Raw genomic sequence first — 16,753 nt, 5'->3', positions numbered from 1 at the left:
TCGATCATCGCCCACTAAGCATTTATTTATTGCTCAGTTAATTATTGGGGTTCTTTTATCCAGTCACATCTTTCACTTTCTCCTTCCCGCGGGGATTGACTTCTTTACAGCCACTCATGCGCAAGGACTCAAGTTTCCTATCCCTGGAAAGGCGGTGGAGAACGGAAGGTGTTGGGCTGGCTTAGCTTTGAGCTTTAAGTGGGAGGACTAAAGCACAGTGACGTCAATACTTCACGTGCAGCTTCTTCTGTCTTTATTCCAGAAGTCACTGCATGATTTACCTTGGCCATTGCCTCAAAAGCAAAACAAAACCTCATAAATTCCAGCAAAATCAATTAATTAAAAAGAAGCGAGGGACCAAGTTGTCAAGTTGGAATCCTCCTAGCAAAGGATATACGACTAATGACTGGCATACAGCTATTGCTGGTTCCCTGACTCCAGTGTTGAACTTGCTCCTTTTATAGGGTTGACTGTTTCACTCTTCCTGTGAACTTGCAATGTGGTTCATTGTACTTAGTCATATGCCCAGAGTAAAATCTTAGTTTGTCAACTATTTAATGTCTCATTTCCTTATAAGCAGAATGAAAATAATTGGATCTAAATTAGCATCATTATAAGTAAGATTGTTTATGTATATTTTTTTGTGTGTGTGTGATACAGCAAAACTTGGCACATGATCAGTGTTATATGAGAATTAGATGCTGCAGTTATTTCACCTCATTATTAATCCATAACCTATATTCAGATAGTATATATGTTTACCAGAAATGCATACAGTGATTATTAATACTCAAGTTTAAAACCAATGTATAGGCTGAATTCTGTATTGTTGTGAATAAATAAATACACACACATATACATATATATATACGTATATATATATACATATACATATATATATATATATTTTTTAAAGAAAGCACAGCTAGGCATGTGCCAGCCCACTATAATCCTAGCACCTGGGAGAGATAAGCTGGGCATGCTTGCTAAAGCCTATGATCTGAATGACTCAGGAATCTGAGGCAGGAAGTTATAGCCCTGACTGAGCAATTTAATGAGACTCTGCCCCCCCCCCAAAAAAAAATTCAGGCTAGAGTATAGCTAGTTGTAGAATACTGGCCTAATAGTAAATTTAGGGATGAAGGTTCAATCATCAGTAAAGCAAACAATTCACAAAAATAAAAGGACAACATTCAAAAACCTTAAAGTGTTCAGTGAGGTTACATAATTATTCATTTTCATGAATGACACTGGAAGAAATCTCACTACTATAAAAAGGAAAGTTGGAAATAGAGTGAGGCTAAAAGTAAAATATAGAAAAGGTTTGATCCTAGGGTGACACAAGTGCTAGGCCAATGATTTACCACTTAGCTCTATCTCATCTTCATTTTCAGATTTTATTTAGCTACAGAGCCTCACTGAGAAGCCCAGGTTAGGCTTGAACTCACTGCATAGCACAGGCAGGCCTTGACCTTTCCATCCTTCTGCCTTAGCTCCCAGCGTTACCTGGTTACAGCCCTGTGCCTTCAGTCCAGTTTCGTAAACAATATTAAATGTGTATTATGTATCTTTTTACCTTGTCTTTATCAAGAAACTCATATTTCCGGACATTAATTGGGCTATAACATAATCTTCATTTTTAGAGTTGCGCATTCTGTTCCTTCCTTCATTGTCTCCATAAGGAGTTACAATCCATTTGAATGGAATCCATGAAACAAACAGAGTTAGACATGACTTTGCGGCAAGTGGGCGACATATTCTTTGTTCTGGTCCAGGCTCTGATGCAGTCTCCTAACAAATGCAAAGGATCTGTAAGCCAGCTGTGTATCTCCCCAAGGTCATTCCCTGCCTTAGTTCTCTTCTCTCTATTTACATCAAAGTCCAGACAGCACAGTGCTGTTTGTAGACTAGAATGTGGTATTTCCAGTGATTCATTTTTCGTTGGCAAGAATTTACAGTGTAAGTTGTGCAGTTCTGGTGCTAAGGATAATGATTACATTTCATTTAAATATCTGCAGATTCTGATGCCCTGAAACAGAGGCCTTTGGTATATTGTGGGAAATAAGAAAGAAGCTGACCTAAATAAATATGTTCATTTTTTTTTTTTTTTTTTGTAGGTGTACTTCAACTTCTAAATGTGGAAATTCAGAATTTGGGGTCGCCATTGTATTCATCCATTGAATTCACTAGTGCATCAGCTGGATCCCGGGTAATATCTTCCACTGTTCATCAAAGCTGCGGTGTGGGCATCCATGCATCTTCTAGTCATGGCATGATTTTAGACGACAACATAGTGTTTGGCACAAGTGGCCATGGCATTGATGTGGAGGGACAGAACTATTCTCTCACTAATAACCTTGTCATTCTGACAATGCAGTCAGCAAGCTCATCCGCTTGGGTGGCAGGAATCAAAGTGAACTATGCAAAGGATATCATTCTCCGTGGCAATGTGGTGGCAGGATCAGAGAGACTTGGCTTTCATGTAGGTGGCCATGGGTGCTCCTGTGAAGTGCTTTGGTCTGACAATGTGGTCCACTCAAGCCTTCATGGTCTTCACCTCTACAAGACACATGAGCCTAACAACTGTACTGGTATCTCTGGATTTCTGGCTTTTAAGAACTTTGACTATGGTGCCATGGTACAGACAGAGAATAGCGTGGACATGCAGAATATCACTCTGGTAGACAATACCATTGGCCTTTTGGCCATCGCATATGTGTCTTCTGCTTCACTGAGCTCCATGAGCACTGTACAGATTATACTTAGGAATTCAGTCATTGTGGCCACTAGCTCCTCTTTTGACTGCATTCAAGACAGAAAGGCACCTCAGTCAGCCAACTGTACATCAACAGACAGAGCACCTTCCAATCCCAGAGGAGGCCGAATTGGTATTCTGTGGCCTGTTTTCACCTCAGAACCAAATCGATGGCCTCAGGAGCCATGGCACAAAACAAGGAGTGGTCGTTCAGTTTCTGGAGTTATGAAGCTTCAAGGTAGGATTCTGGGGTTTGTCCTAAAAAAATGTGGTTACACACCCTAGCACACAATTTTCAGTAACATTCTGAAATTGTACAGTAAGAAGGTCCAGTGTGGCCTAGTGCTTGCTTGTCTCACTTGCATTCTGCTGTTGGTGAACCACAACTGTGTTTTAATGATAGTGAGTGATTCTGTGCAGAAGTTACTGTTTTCTGCTTGCTAGAAAGACTTCATTGTAACTACTTAACTCAGTAATTACTCTTGTATAGCAATTGTTTTTCCTGTTATCCACTAAAGTAAATAAGATGTAGAAACTGTAACACAGCTGAGGTTGCTTTGTAGTTGGTCCTATAAAGATTGCTAAGCTTAAAGTCAGCATTTGACCATAACTTGGGCAGTTTATCTTCTACCAGACAGTTTTGGAAATTTTGTACTTATTCCCCATTTATAGAGTCTATCTCACAGTTGGTTTGAGTGTTAAATAAAATGGATAGATTTTGATTAAGGTTTTAATTAAATGTTTTCTGAAGACTGTAATTTATTGGAATCATTGTCTTTAAAAATTGGTTTAAAAATTATTTTATGTGTATAAGTGTTTGCCTGTATATTTGTGCACCATGTACATGAAGTACCTGCAGAGACTGGAAGAGGGCATTAAATCTCCAGAACTGCTGTTAGAGAGGGTTGTGAGCCTCCATCTAATTGTTAGGAATCAAATCTGTGTCCACTGGGAGAAAAGTCAGTGCTTTAACCATTAAGCCAGCTTTCTAGCTTGGAATTGCCATCTTTTTTTTTTTTTAAATACCACAGTGTCCATGTATGGTAGAGACACTTTGTGACTAAGCTTCATGTAAAATTCCTGGGGTTATCCTTGGTAGCTCATATTATCTCCTAGAAAATACTTTAGGAACAGAATATTTAGTTGTATAATATTCGTGGTTGGTGGCTCACATGAAACAATTTTGTGATATATTGTTCAAAATTTCAGATGTCACCTTTTCTAGTTTTGTGAAGAGTTGCTATAGTGATGACCTGGATATCTGTATCCTGCCTAATGAGTATAGCACTGGAATCATCTACCCAATAACAGCAGAGAGGAGCAGGATGCTAAAGATAAAGGACAAAAACAAGTTCTACTTTCCTCCATCGCAGCCCAGGTACCACTTTCAGTATTGATGTGTATTTATGAAGCAATTTTCAACTCTTTACATTCTCAATCATTAAAAATTACAACATCATCACACATATTTAAATAAATGCCTTGACTTAGTGGTCCCAACATTTTACTCCTCTTGTATTCTTATCCTTTCATATATGATTTTAAGAATTTGATTACAAACAAATAGATATTAGTTACTAGTTTCTCTCCTCTTGAATCTTTTTTTTTAAGGGTAAGAGGTCATTTGATGGCAGCGTTTTTTGTTGTTTTTATTGTATTGTTTTCTTAGAGATATTTTCAAAATAGTTGTTTCCTCTATCATGGAACACAAAGTCCAGGTTCAGATGGGGGAGGCTCAGGGAACCTTTGAGGAAGATGAGGAGACAGGAGACTGATGTGCTTATTGCTAGGAATTCCTAAGCTAAACAATGATGCATAGGCCATGTATGACTGCTGCCCTTGCACATATGATCTCAAAGCTTTATTCAAGGATCTAATATATATATATATATATATATATATATATATATATGTGTGTGTGTGTGTGTGTGTGTGTGTGTGTTTGTGTGTGTTTGTGTGTGTGTGTGTGTATAATATCTTTGCCTTGAAAAAGCGTGAAGAAATGAAAAATGCATTACTGCTCTCTTACACTACAAAAATAAAACTGCTATAGGGAGAAAAGTAACAGTCTAAACAAACCATCCTATATGGAAAGTTTCTGTGTTTGACCTAACACTGTGTCCTTTTTAATGCCCATCTCTGAGCCATTGTGTTTAGCTCAGTACAGTTAGGCACAAACAAAGTCCTTATTTGTACTTTTCCCATTAAAGCTTCCTTCTTCTTGTATCTACCAGTGGGCTGAAACCTATACCTCTGGGTCTGCTTGTGATACTTAACAAAATACCATAAACTAGATGATTGGTAACGACCAAATATTTATCTCTTATGTTTTGGGAGTGTGTGGAGTACAAAAATCAAAGCAGCTGATGGCTGGTGTCTGATGAGGGCTACTCTACTATTCTTCCATATGAGGTGAAGGATGTGAGCTTTATATGGCTGAAGAATCAGATTGACAAGAGTGCTTGACACAAGATCAGCACTGTCAACGTGCTTTTTGTTTCTGTGTACCTTGAGACGAGAGTGTTCCTTTTTGATTCTTTTTTCCACAGGGAAGACTTAGAGAGAGCCACCTGCCTTGAATCTGACTGTGAAAGTCCAAGAAAATACCTCTTCACAGATCTGGATGGGAGAACCCTGGGTCTGCCCCCACCAGTTTCTGTGTTTCCAACGACAGAAGCAGAATGGACTGGATCTTTCTTCAACACAGGTCAGTTTTGTTTGTTCACAATGCCTGTGGGAAAGGCAACAAGCATGCGAAAGAATGTGTGGCTCTGTTGTCCCATGAGAACAAAATACTTTGGACAGGAACAAAAGGGCTGGAGTCTGTGCTGATGTGCTACTAAAACACATGTATGATCAGATACTGAGTCATTGCGAGATAATGTGCCATCACTACTGTGACCTCAATGATTTCCTGTGTCTTATGGTAAATGTATACTTTCTCACTAGCTCTGAGAATAATCCTGACATCCACCTTAACTTTATGCACCATTCATGTCACCTTGAAATAACCCATCCAACTATAAATCCATCTTTCTTTTCTGATATGACTTGAAAGTGCATTTTGGAGCATAGTAGGCACTGTAAGATTCATCTCTCTGGTCTCCAAATTTCTCTTAAACTCTGCTGTCCCCAGAATCTCTGCCTCCTTATTTTTTATTTTATTTTATTTTTTGCTTGCTGATACAACCATAGCACCTTTGCATACTGATTTTTGTAGGTGGGTCCTGGAGAGATTTCTCTTCCAGAGATACCAAATTCCCTGTTTGAACTGGATTTGTGCATGTTGCAGGAAAACCTGAAGATTTTTTTTCCACTTTGGTTCTGCTTCATTCTTTTCAGATTCTTTCTGGTCTCCTGTCTTTTTGTTCTGTCAGTTAAATTTGTTCTTTTATAATTCCTTTCATTTATAAAATGCAGTCCTATTACTCTCACCCTGCCTCGTGTATCTCCTTCCCACCCCTAACCCCTATTTTCCCCCTTCCTTCTTCCTCACCATGTTAAGTTCTGAAGGCATGACTCTCCCAGGGCTATGTGCTCAGACCATTTTCCTTATTCCAAGAGGATTGAGATCAAATCACTATCTAATGCTACCTATGAATTATGATTTTTTTTTCAATGCAGTTTATTCAGGAACCTTGAACAATCCTCAGACCCTGGGGAAAGCCAGCCCATAGCTTAAATAGCCTCTGGGTAGCCAACCCAGGCGTGCCACGTGGGCAATGCAGATAGGTCCACATACATGGAAGCAAGCCAGATCCTCAGCCTTAGCCAAATGTGGAATTGTTCGTGACAGAGAGCACACTGCTAGTTCTAGAACTGACGCAGGATGTTCCAACGAGGGGTTAAGGCTTCTCATAATATTTCCTATAAGCCCACACCTGTTTGTTTATATCCCCCATTTTTATTCATTATTAGCCAGATAGAGCCAAGTAATTGTGGTAATGATACTTGCTTTTTTGCCCAATGCTGGAATGCTAGTAAATTTAGGTATGCCCTGGTTACTCGCATGCCTCACTGGGTGCCTGTGCCCATTGATGCCCCTCACGCTATGACTCTCTTCAGACAGAAAAGGGATCTTGGAACTACAGCCACCATTGTTACTACCATCTCATTGGCGGCTGTTGGAGCTACCACCAGGGCATTAGCCATGAGTCATACTAGGCAGACTGCTCAGACCCTGAATAATCATTTAGCCAATGTAGCTCATGCCTTAGTTGTACATAAATGAATTAATGCTCAACTAAAAGGAAGTTTGATGGTGGTCAATCAGAGGATTGACCTCTTGCAGGAGCAAATTGATACCCTATGGCAAATCGCTCAACCTGGCTGTCAATGAATTATGATTTTTATCCCTAACTCAGACATGACTTTGAAATTTTGAAATTTAAAGATATATATATATATATATATATATATATATATATATATATAAATTTTAAAATAGCCAACTGATTTTATTAAGAAGTATAGGCATTTCAGATTCACATGCCCACTATTAAATTCCAATCCCTGCCCCAGTGTGCTCCCTGTTACCTGCCTTTTGCCTACATCTGTAAAATCACTGACCATATTCCTTGTTATTTTTCCTCACCCAAACTCCCACATTCATCTTCCCTACCTGCAGCCTCTGTAATGTAAATATCATCATCTCTCGGTAGGAGAATACCCTCCCTGTTGACATCTTCTCCCATTTCTGCATTCTCCACTCTACTTACCTAGAAGCCAGGACAATTATTTAAGCCTTCCCATGGATTTTCATCTACTTGGATGTATGTCCACATCATAAGCTTACCAGGCTTGCATTCTTGGATTGTGGTTGCTCTCTCCCAACTCCTCTGACTCCCATTTATCTTAAGTATCATATATTTTATATCATTAAGACCTCTGTTAGGGATACACTTAGTATCCCTAAATGTCCTTGGGAAGCCATTCCTGGTCCCATCTAACATGCAGACTATGATATATTTTATATCATTAAGACCTCTGTTAGGGATACACTTAGTATCCCTAAATGTCCTTGGGAAGCCATTCCTGGTCCCACCTAACAATCATATGAGCTAGGGTTGGTATTGGTAGGGTGCTTGCTTCTCAGGCAAGAGTCCCTGAGTTCAATGCCTAGGTCAAGTGTGGCCCATATAAACTGTGTGTGATGGTGAATACCAGTAATCCAAACCTTCATCCACATATAAGATCATCCTCATGGTGTGTTCAAGGCTGGCTGGAGATAAGACCTTGTTTCAAAAACAAACAACCCAAACAAACAACCCAGACAAAACAAAAGTATGTGTTTATTCTTTTCTAAAGCCAGTGTACCTACTTACTTGTTTTTAGAGTTTCACCACCAAGCATTATGTTATTAAATGCAATTACTTAGTTGTTTATTTGCCATGTGACCCTTTATAACACGAACTCAGTGAGGGCTTGGATTCTGGACTGCTCACTGATTTATATTTAGGAGGCTGTTCAACAAATATTACTTGAATGGCTGGCTCTATCAGTGGACGTATTGTGCATACATAGAAATAATATTAATGAGTTTATCCTAAACTATTCAAGAGCATCATGCTATTGATTTAATATTGTATATGTATAATATGGAAGCTTTCTATACAGTCCAAGTTTTTGATTGTGGTGTTCATATTTTCTATAGAGATGGGATTTTGTTTAGTACCCAGGCTACTCTGGAACTTGCTGTATAAACCAAGATGGCTTCATTCGTGTTGTGTAGTTCGTGCTTGCCTTAAGCTTCCATTCCTTCTGCCTCAGCCTCCTGTGTTTGGTGTAGACACACATCATCATGAAAACTTGGGTATATTTTTATTTGTTTATAACATTTTTTTTCATCTGAGCTATTGCTGCAGAATAATGTTTGACATTTGGAATTATTTCTATACATGTTTATTTAAATAATCATAAAATTTCATATTTGAAAATATGTGTTTTGCCCATATCTTTCCATATGTTTAAGTCTTAGTGTTGTGATTGAATGACAACATATGAGGTGTACAGTATAGGTTTTAATGTCTCATAAATGCTGAGTGCATAAAAATGCAGAGGAAATACTTTGTATACATTGCTGAATATGACCAGTAAATTTTTTTTCACAGCAGAATGAAACCTGTAGTGTGTGTGTGTGTGTGTGTGTGTGTGTGTGTGTACAGAAGAGAAAGGTGAGGATTGATATGTGATTAGTAAAGATAAACATTACAAAGGATATTGTTATTCTCACTGTCAGTTGTCACCTTGCTAGGATCTAGAATCTTCGGAAGTCAGGCCTTTGGGAATGCCTGTGAGGGGTTATTGACTTTCACATATCTTCTAATGCAAGACTGCTGTATTTTAAAAGTCTCTGTTTTCATACTGCTTTCTAATTCCTGATGCCAAACCAGTTGATGAGAAAAGCACAGATTGATACACGAGAAGATGAGTGGCTTCTTTCCATATGCCACTCTGGAAGCCTGTGTGTGGGACCCTTCCCTGGACAGAAGATCGAGGACATCATAATGTGAAAAACGCTGATTGTGCAGGGGAAGAGTAGAGTGTATTTGCCTTGCTCTGCTTCTTGGCTGTTGATACAATGGGAACAGCTGCTTCAGCTCCCTCCTTCCTTGACTTCCATGCCAGGATGGACTGTACCTTGCACTGTGATCTGAAGTCATCCTCTGTCCCTTAGTTTTCCTTTGTTAAGGTGTCTTACCACAGCAACTGCAAAAGTAATGAAGGAAGGTGTGTAGCTCTAATTCCATTTATCTCTATATTTACTCAGTTTCCTACAGTAAGATTTTCTATTGCTCAAAAAAAAAAAAAAAAAAAAAAAACTCTAAATATCACACCATTACTATAGGCATTTATTTCATGGAAAAATATCCTCATCCTTTAAAACACTCTGATAGGTAATTGAAGGGGTTTGGGCCAGGCTTATATTTCTTTTTAATTAATAAGATGGGTGGTAGTCTACGGTGATAGATACAAATTGAAATTCACTCTAACAGAAAATGAAAAGGCTTGAACATAATGTCTCAGTTTGGGTTGACTTAGAAATACACTCAATGCAAAGCTTAGAGTCAAGTAGTTCATATAGCAGCAGACTATTCCCCCCAAAAAATATAGGGAAGAAAGATTAGATAGAAATAATGATAGTACAGATGGGCTGTCAAACTGTCACCACTCTGGAATTTGGAGCCCAACTCTAATGAGACCCTTGGAGACTATAAACCCAAACGAGTTTGGGGAGGCTAACAGTGCCCGAAGAGCTAATGTAAATGTTATATTCCAGCTCACACTTGGGAGTGAGGGATGATTCAGGGCAAGGTACCTCTCCAGCTTCTTGGCTTCCCTAAACACAGATTGTATGAGCTCTTTCATGTGGTCAGAAAACATTTCATAGATGGACATCCTAGGTCTTGTCAGTGTCCTCTGTTGGAGAAGATGATTGCCAACGACATACGCCGTGTCATAGTAAGCACTCTTATCAGCAGTCACTACAATGCCAATCAAATGCTTCATGTTTAAATTATAAGAACATTCTTTTGATGAGCTTTTAGGAGGTTGCTTACCATGTGGTGTTATACATTATTCAGGTGTAAATATGTTCTTGCTACTGGTTGCTGTGCTGTTCTGTTTGCTTCTCCTCAGCTTTTTGCCCTGTGTGAAACCCATTTCAATGGTATACAGCAAACATTACACAGCATTTGCGTTCAGTGTGTGAAAGCTAGTCTGTGTGACTGGCTGAGAGTACACAAAGAGGGGTATAAGACTGACAGACTGACTCTTCATGTTCTAAAGCTGTTGTTATAGGTGTGAAGACTCTCACCGTGGAAACTGCTGTTTGTTGCAATAAAAAATGCAGTCTGTGTCTGCTTGCAAAGATAACACATGGTAAATAATGCCTCTTGAGGGCACTAATAGGATTGTAACATTCATTGACTTTCACATATCTTCTAATGCAAGACTGCTGTATTTTAAAAGTTTCTGTTTTCATACTGCTTTCTAATTCCTGACGCCAAACCAGTTGATGAGAAAAGCACAGATTGATACACGAGAAGATGAGTGGCTTCTTTCCATATGCCACTCTGGAAGCCTGTAAAGGTGACACAGATAGGTGAAGGCGGAGACCGCTACAACCATGTCTCAGATTGTTGCTAATGTCACTATGTTTCACATACCCTCGCATCTTTTCTCAATTTTATTAGCAAATCTCTTCAAGCCATTTTGAGTCCATTGCCTCTGAGGTTTATTTTTAATTTACGAAACAACAGATCTTGTTTGCACATATAATCTCACCTAAAACCTCCTCACTCAGTCATATATCCACAGTTTGTTCTCTGCACTTGTCAAGCACTTTGGCATCAGGAAGGAAACCCATCCGTGTGGATCACCAAGGAAAAACACGGCGCCCATGCGCTTCGCTCTCTGTGCAGCACAGGGTGCGCAGCCAGGGGAAAACTGAGCTGTTAATTTTGTTTTATACTTATCTGTAAGTTTTCATTTGCTGCCAAGTTTGAAAATTACATGGCAATAAGAGCAAGGCTAATCCCAAGCAGGTGATCCCTTGGGAACTATTTATATTTTATTTTAGGAAGGATTTCTGTGGCTATGGAGCCATCTAATGATCCAAAAATCCAAAATCATTCAATAAAACAAAATCTTGAAATTAATATCCCACTTAGGTAGAATAGCAGCACCAGTCCTTTCCATTTGGGTTTTTATTAGTTCCATGTCTCTCTCTAGCTAATAATTGATGACATTATCTCATTGACTGGTGTATATATATATAATATATATATGTATATATATTATATATATATAATATCTCCAGTGTGATTATAAGAGGACTGAGAACTGGTGGCAATTTTAGAACTCCTTGGGTAAATATAGTAGGAGGGAAATAAAATAGAAGTTAGCATTATGTGATTACCCTTTGCATGAGAAGTACAGTATCTGGCATTTGCCCTTCTTCAGTAAATAAGTTTTGTCAACACACTTTTTAATAGCATCTTATTAAAGGATTGATATTATAGTGTATACTGAAAAAGATAATAAACATGCTTTTATCAAAGTTATATTGCAACAGAGATGTACACACAACTAGTAAGAAAAAGAGAAGCAAAGAAAATAAAATAGTATTTTGATATACAGCAGAAGTTTCAAATAGAAATGAGTTTATTCTTTTTCTTTACCTCTCTTTGGTATGTGTGTGTGTGTGTGTTCATATTTACTTGCAAAGTTATCAAAAGTAACATTGCAAATAAGACTCCAATGAGCAAAGGAGGGAAACTTATAAGGAAGGCCACCTGCCAACACAGGGGCTCTGGCAAAAGAATGTCCTCACACAGATGAGGGATGGGCAGAGCAGACACCTGTGTGAGCGACATGCAGTCAAATAAAGGAGTGTGCAGAGACAGGAGCCAAACATTTGAAGGCCAGGGTAAGAGGTTAAAATTTTGATCAGTTTTATTTATTTGTATTATGGGCATTAAGGCATACGGCATGATGTTTTGACATATGTAGTTAAAGGACCGCTTTAGTTTAACAAATTAAGACATCTACCCTCTCAAACAGTTACTCCTCTTTTATTGTAAAAGCACCTGAAATCTTAGCAAAGATCCTGACTATCTTTCAGCATTCATTTTTAAATTTTTGTTGTTGTTATTTATTTTTATTTTTATTTTTTTACTGGAAACTTCTTCACCTAATGGGTCTCAGGCTACAATCCATTCTGTAAGAGGAAGGGCTGACTGCCATCTCAGTCATGTGCACAGTGCTCTGGTTTTAGTTAGAGCGTGTTTCATGAGGTGCAGTGGATCTTTCTGTGCCTGGTCATTTGGTTTGCATTCATGTTTCCCTTTCTATAAATTTGGGGAGCTAAAGGTTTTGAACTTTTTCCCACTGCTGTACAGTGCTTTGCCTGCATTCACCAAATGTCTAGGTTAAGAGATAAATATCTCTCTCATGTCCTAGTAGTATTCCAGTGCTCTCAGACTTTTCTTGTGACTGCCTCACTGAAGAATAGTGAATCAAAGTTCTCTTTAAGAGGTGTTATTAGACATTGAGGAATCTGGTGTTAGGACCTGGGGTTTACCTTTCTTTTTTTAAAATTCTTTATTAATTACACTTTATTCACTTTGTATCCTCCCCAGAGTTCTCTCCCTCCTTCCATCCCAATCCTTCCCTTCCTCCACCCTCTGCATGCATGTCCCTCCCCAAGTCCACTGATAGGGGAGGTCTTCTTTTCCTTCCTTCTGATCCTAGTCAATTAGGTCTCATCAGGAGTGGCTGCCTTGTCTTCTTCTGTGGCCTGGTAATGCTGCTTCCCCCTCAGGGGGAGGTAATTAAAGAGCAGGCCAATCAGTTCATGTCAGAGACAGCCTCTGTTCCTATTACAATGGAACCCACATGGATACTGAACTGCCATGGGCTACATCTGTGCAGGGGTCTTAGTTTATCTCCATGCATGGTCCTTGGTTGAAGTATCAGTCTCAGGAAAGACCCCTGTGCTCAGAATTTTTGGTTCTGTTGCTCTCCTTGTGGAGTTCCTGTCCTCTTCAGATCTTACTGTTTCCCACTTCTTTCCTAAGATTCTCTGCACTCTGCCCTAAGGTTGCCCGTATGTCTCAGCATCTGCATTGATAGTCTGCAGAGCAGAGCCTTTCAGAGGTCCTCTGTTTCAGGATCCTGACTTGTTCCCTCTTTTCTCCTTCTTCTGATGTCCATCCTCTTTGCCCTTCTGGTTAGGGATTGAGCATTTTAGCAAGAGTCCTCCCTTTTAATTAGTTTCTTTAGGTGTACAGATTTTAGTAGGTTTATCCTATATTATATGTCTGTATGACTGAGTATATACGTGTGCATCTTTCTGCTTCTGGGATAGCTCACGCAGGATGATCTTTTCCACATCTCACCATTTGAATCATGAAATTTCATGATTTCCTTGTTTGCTGAGTAATGTTCCATTGTGTAGATGTACCACAATTTCTGTATCCATTCCACCACTGAGGGGCATCTGGGCTGTTTCCAGCTTCTGGCTATTACAAATAAAAGTGCTATAAACATGGTTGAGCAAATGTCCTTATTGTGTACTTGAGCCTCTTTTGGATATATGCCTAGGAGTGGTATAGCTGAATCTTGAGGAAGCACTATTCCTAGTTGTCTGAGAAAGTGCCAGATTGCTTTCCAGAGTGGTTGTTCAAGTTTGCATTCCCACCAGCAGTGGAGGAGGGTTCCTCTTTCTCCACAACCTGTCCAGCATGTGTTGTCTCTTGAGTTTTTTATCTTAGCCATTCTGATGGGTGTAAGGTGAAATCTTAGGGTCATTTTGATTTGCATTTCCCTGATGACTAAGGATGTTGAACATTTATTTAAGTGTTTCTCTACCATTCGATATTCCTCTATTGAGAATTCTCTGTTTAGCTCTGTACTCCATTTTTTAATTGGATTATTTGTTGCTGTTTAACTTCTTGAGTTCTTTATATACACTGGATATTAGTCCTCTGTCAGATATAGGGTTAGTGAAGATCCTTTCCTAATCTGTACTCAGTCATTTTGTTCTGATGACAGTGTCCTTTGCTTTATAGAAACTTTTCAGTTTCATGAAGTCCCATTTATTGATTGTTGCTCTTAGAGACTGTGCTGTTGGTGTTCTGTTCAGGAAGTTGTCTCCTGTGCCAAGGAGTTCAAGGCTCTTCCCCACTTTTTCTTCTAAGCGGTTTAGTGTGTCTGGTTTTATATTGAGGTCTTTGATCCACTTGGACTTTAGTTTTGTGCAGGGTGATAAGTATGGTTTGCATTTTTCTACATGTAGACATCCAGTTGGACCAGCATCATTTGTTGACGATGCTGTCTTTTTTCCATTGAATGGTTTTGGTATCTTTGTAAAAAATCAGGTGTCCATAAGTGTGTGTATTTATGTCAGGGTCTTCAATCTGATTCCATTAATCCACCAGTCTGTTTCTTTGCCAGTACCATGCAGTTTTTAATATTGTTGCTCTATAGTACAGCTTGAGATCAGGGATGGAGATACCTCCTGAAGATCTTTTAATTTAGAGAATGGATTTAGCAATTCTGGGTTTCTTGTTGTTCCATATGAAGGTGAGAATTTTTCTTTCAAGTTCTGTAAAGAATTGTGTTGGTAATTTGTTGGGAATTGCATTGAATCTGTAGATTGCTTTTTGGTAAGATGGCCATTTTTACTATATTAATCCTACTAAGCCATGAGCATGCGAGATCTTTCCATCTTCTGATATCTTCTTCTAATTCTTTCTTCAGAGACTGGAAAATTTTTTCATACAAGTCTTTGATTTGCTTGGTTAGGTTCACACCAAGGTACTTTATGTCCTTTGTGGCTATTGTGAAGGGTGTGGTTTCCCTAATTTCTTTCTTGGCCCTTTTGTCTTTTGTATACAGGAGGGCTACTGATTTTTATTTTTATGTTTACTTAGTTTTGTATCCAGCCACTTTGCTGAAGGTGTTAATCAGCTGTGGGTGTTCCCTGGTAGAAATTTTGGGGTTACTCAGGTATACTATCATATCATCTGCAAATAGTAATACTTTGACTTGGGGAGTGGCATGCATGCAGAGGGAGGAGGGAGGGTGGGTTTGGGAGGGGAGGGAGGGGCTTATGGGGGGATGCAGAATGAATAAAGTGTAATTGATGAAAATTTTTTTTTTTTTAAAAAGGGAAAAAAATAATTTAAGAACCTTAAATGACTTTCAAAAGTGGAGGAAAACATGGAGTTAGTCAATTGGCATGGAGCACGTCTCGTCCCTGGAGGCAATGGTCTCCTGAACCTACTCAGACCTCGGACACCACCACTGCTAGTTCTAGAACTGATGCAGGATGTTCCAACGAGGGGGTTAAGGCTTCTCATAATATTTCCTATAAGCCCACACCTGTTTGTTTATATCCCCCATTTCTATTCATTATTAGCCAGATAGAGTCAAGTAATTGTGGTAATGATACTTGCTTTTTTGCCCAATGCTGGAATGCTAGTAAATTTAGGTATGCCCTGGTTACTCACATGCCTCACTGGGTGCCTGTGCCTGTTGATGCCCCTCACGCTATGACTCTCTTCAGACAGAAAAGGGATCTTGGAACTACAGCCACCATTGTTACTACCATCTCATTGGTGGCTGTTGGAGCTACCACCAGGGCATTAGCCATGAGTCATACTGGGCAGACTGCTCAGACCCTGAATAATCATTTAGCCAATGTAGCTCATGCCTTAGTTGTACATAAAGGAATTAATGCTCAACTAAAAGGAAGCTTGATGGTGTTCAATCAGAAGATTGACCTCGTGCAGGAGCAAATTGATACCCTATGGCAAATCGCTCAACTTGGCTGTCAATGAAAATATGCTGGACTTTGAGTCACTAGCATATAACATGAGAATTTTTCCTGTGCTGCAAATCTGTCTAAACAATTGTCGAGCTATATTTTAGGTAATTGGACTGGAGAATTCGATACTACGATGGAGCAGCTGGGAGTGGCCATGGTCACAGTAAATTCTACCAGAGTGGACGCAGGACTAGCCACAGGATTATCAACATGGATTGCTGCAGCCATGAATCATCTGAAGGAATGGGCGGGCATGGGAGCGTTAGCAGGCCTTCTGGTGTTGGTCTCCTTGGTTTGCCTGTGGTATATATGCAAGATTAGTGTGATGCAGCCATGATCATTCAGGCCTTTACAGCCATTGAAGCAGGACATTCTCCCCAAGCATGGTTGGATACCATAAAAAGCTAAAATGTTATGCTCAGGATGCGAGGCTAAGCACTGCACTCAGGGTCAGCCGCTTTGGACCTAGAGAAGAGCATGTCTGATTGCATGCGGGTTGATGCCCCAGGTCCCGCCTCTGAGAAAAAGGTATCAGACGGATCTGATGCTCTTTGGGTGGATGACACCTAAATGAACATCTGTACAAAGTCCCAATTTATTTCTAATATCAGAGATCAGACCTCTACTCTTGCCTGATGCGTCTAAAACAAAAAGGGGGAACTGTA

General features: G+C 39.4%; 1 protein-coding gene across 9 annotated transcripts in view; it reads left to right on the top strand.

Annotated features, from left to right (window-relative positions):
- The window catches only part of Pkhd1 (PKHD1 ciliary IPT domain containing fibrocystin/polyductin), a 453,258-nt gene that overhangs the window by 326,521 nt on the left and 109,984 nt on the right, over positions 1–16,753 (top strand). For 6 of the 9 annotated variants that reach the window (XM_060369714.1, XM_060369715.1, XM_060369713.1 and 3 more), the window contains 3 exons: positions 2,118–2,993; positions 3,965–4,133; positions 5,305–5,462. In XM_060369714.1, coding sequence (XP_060225697.1) covers positions 2,118–2,993; positions 3,965–4,133; positions 5,305–5,462 — 1,203 coding nt within the window. Of the gene's footprint in view, positions 1–2,117; positions 2,994–3,964; positions 4,134–5,304; positions 5,463–8,408; positions 8,694–9,147; positions 11,514–16,753 lie in introns of those variants that run through there. The other 3 variants (XM_060369717.1, XM_060369719.1, XM_060369718.1) reach the window with 3 other exon arrangements.

This window comes from Meriones unguiculatus, chromosome 16 (assembly GCF_030254825.1).
Source record: "Meriones unguiculatus strain TT.TT164.6M chromosome 16, Bangor_MerUng_6.1, whole genome shotgun sequence".
In the NCBI taxonomy this organism is placed as follows: domain Eukaryota; kingdom Metazoa; phylum Chordata; class Mammalia; order Rodentia; family Muridae; genus Meriones; species Meriones unguiculatus.
This window is presented reverse-complemented; position numbering and strand designations above follow the sequence as displayed.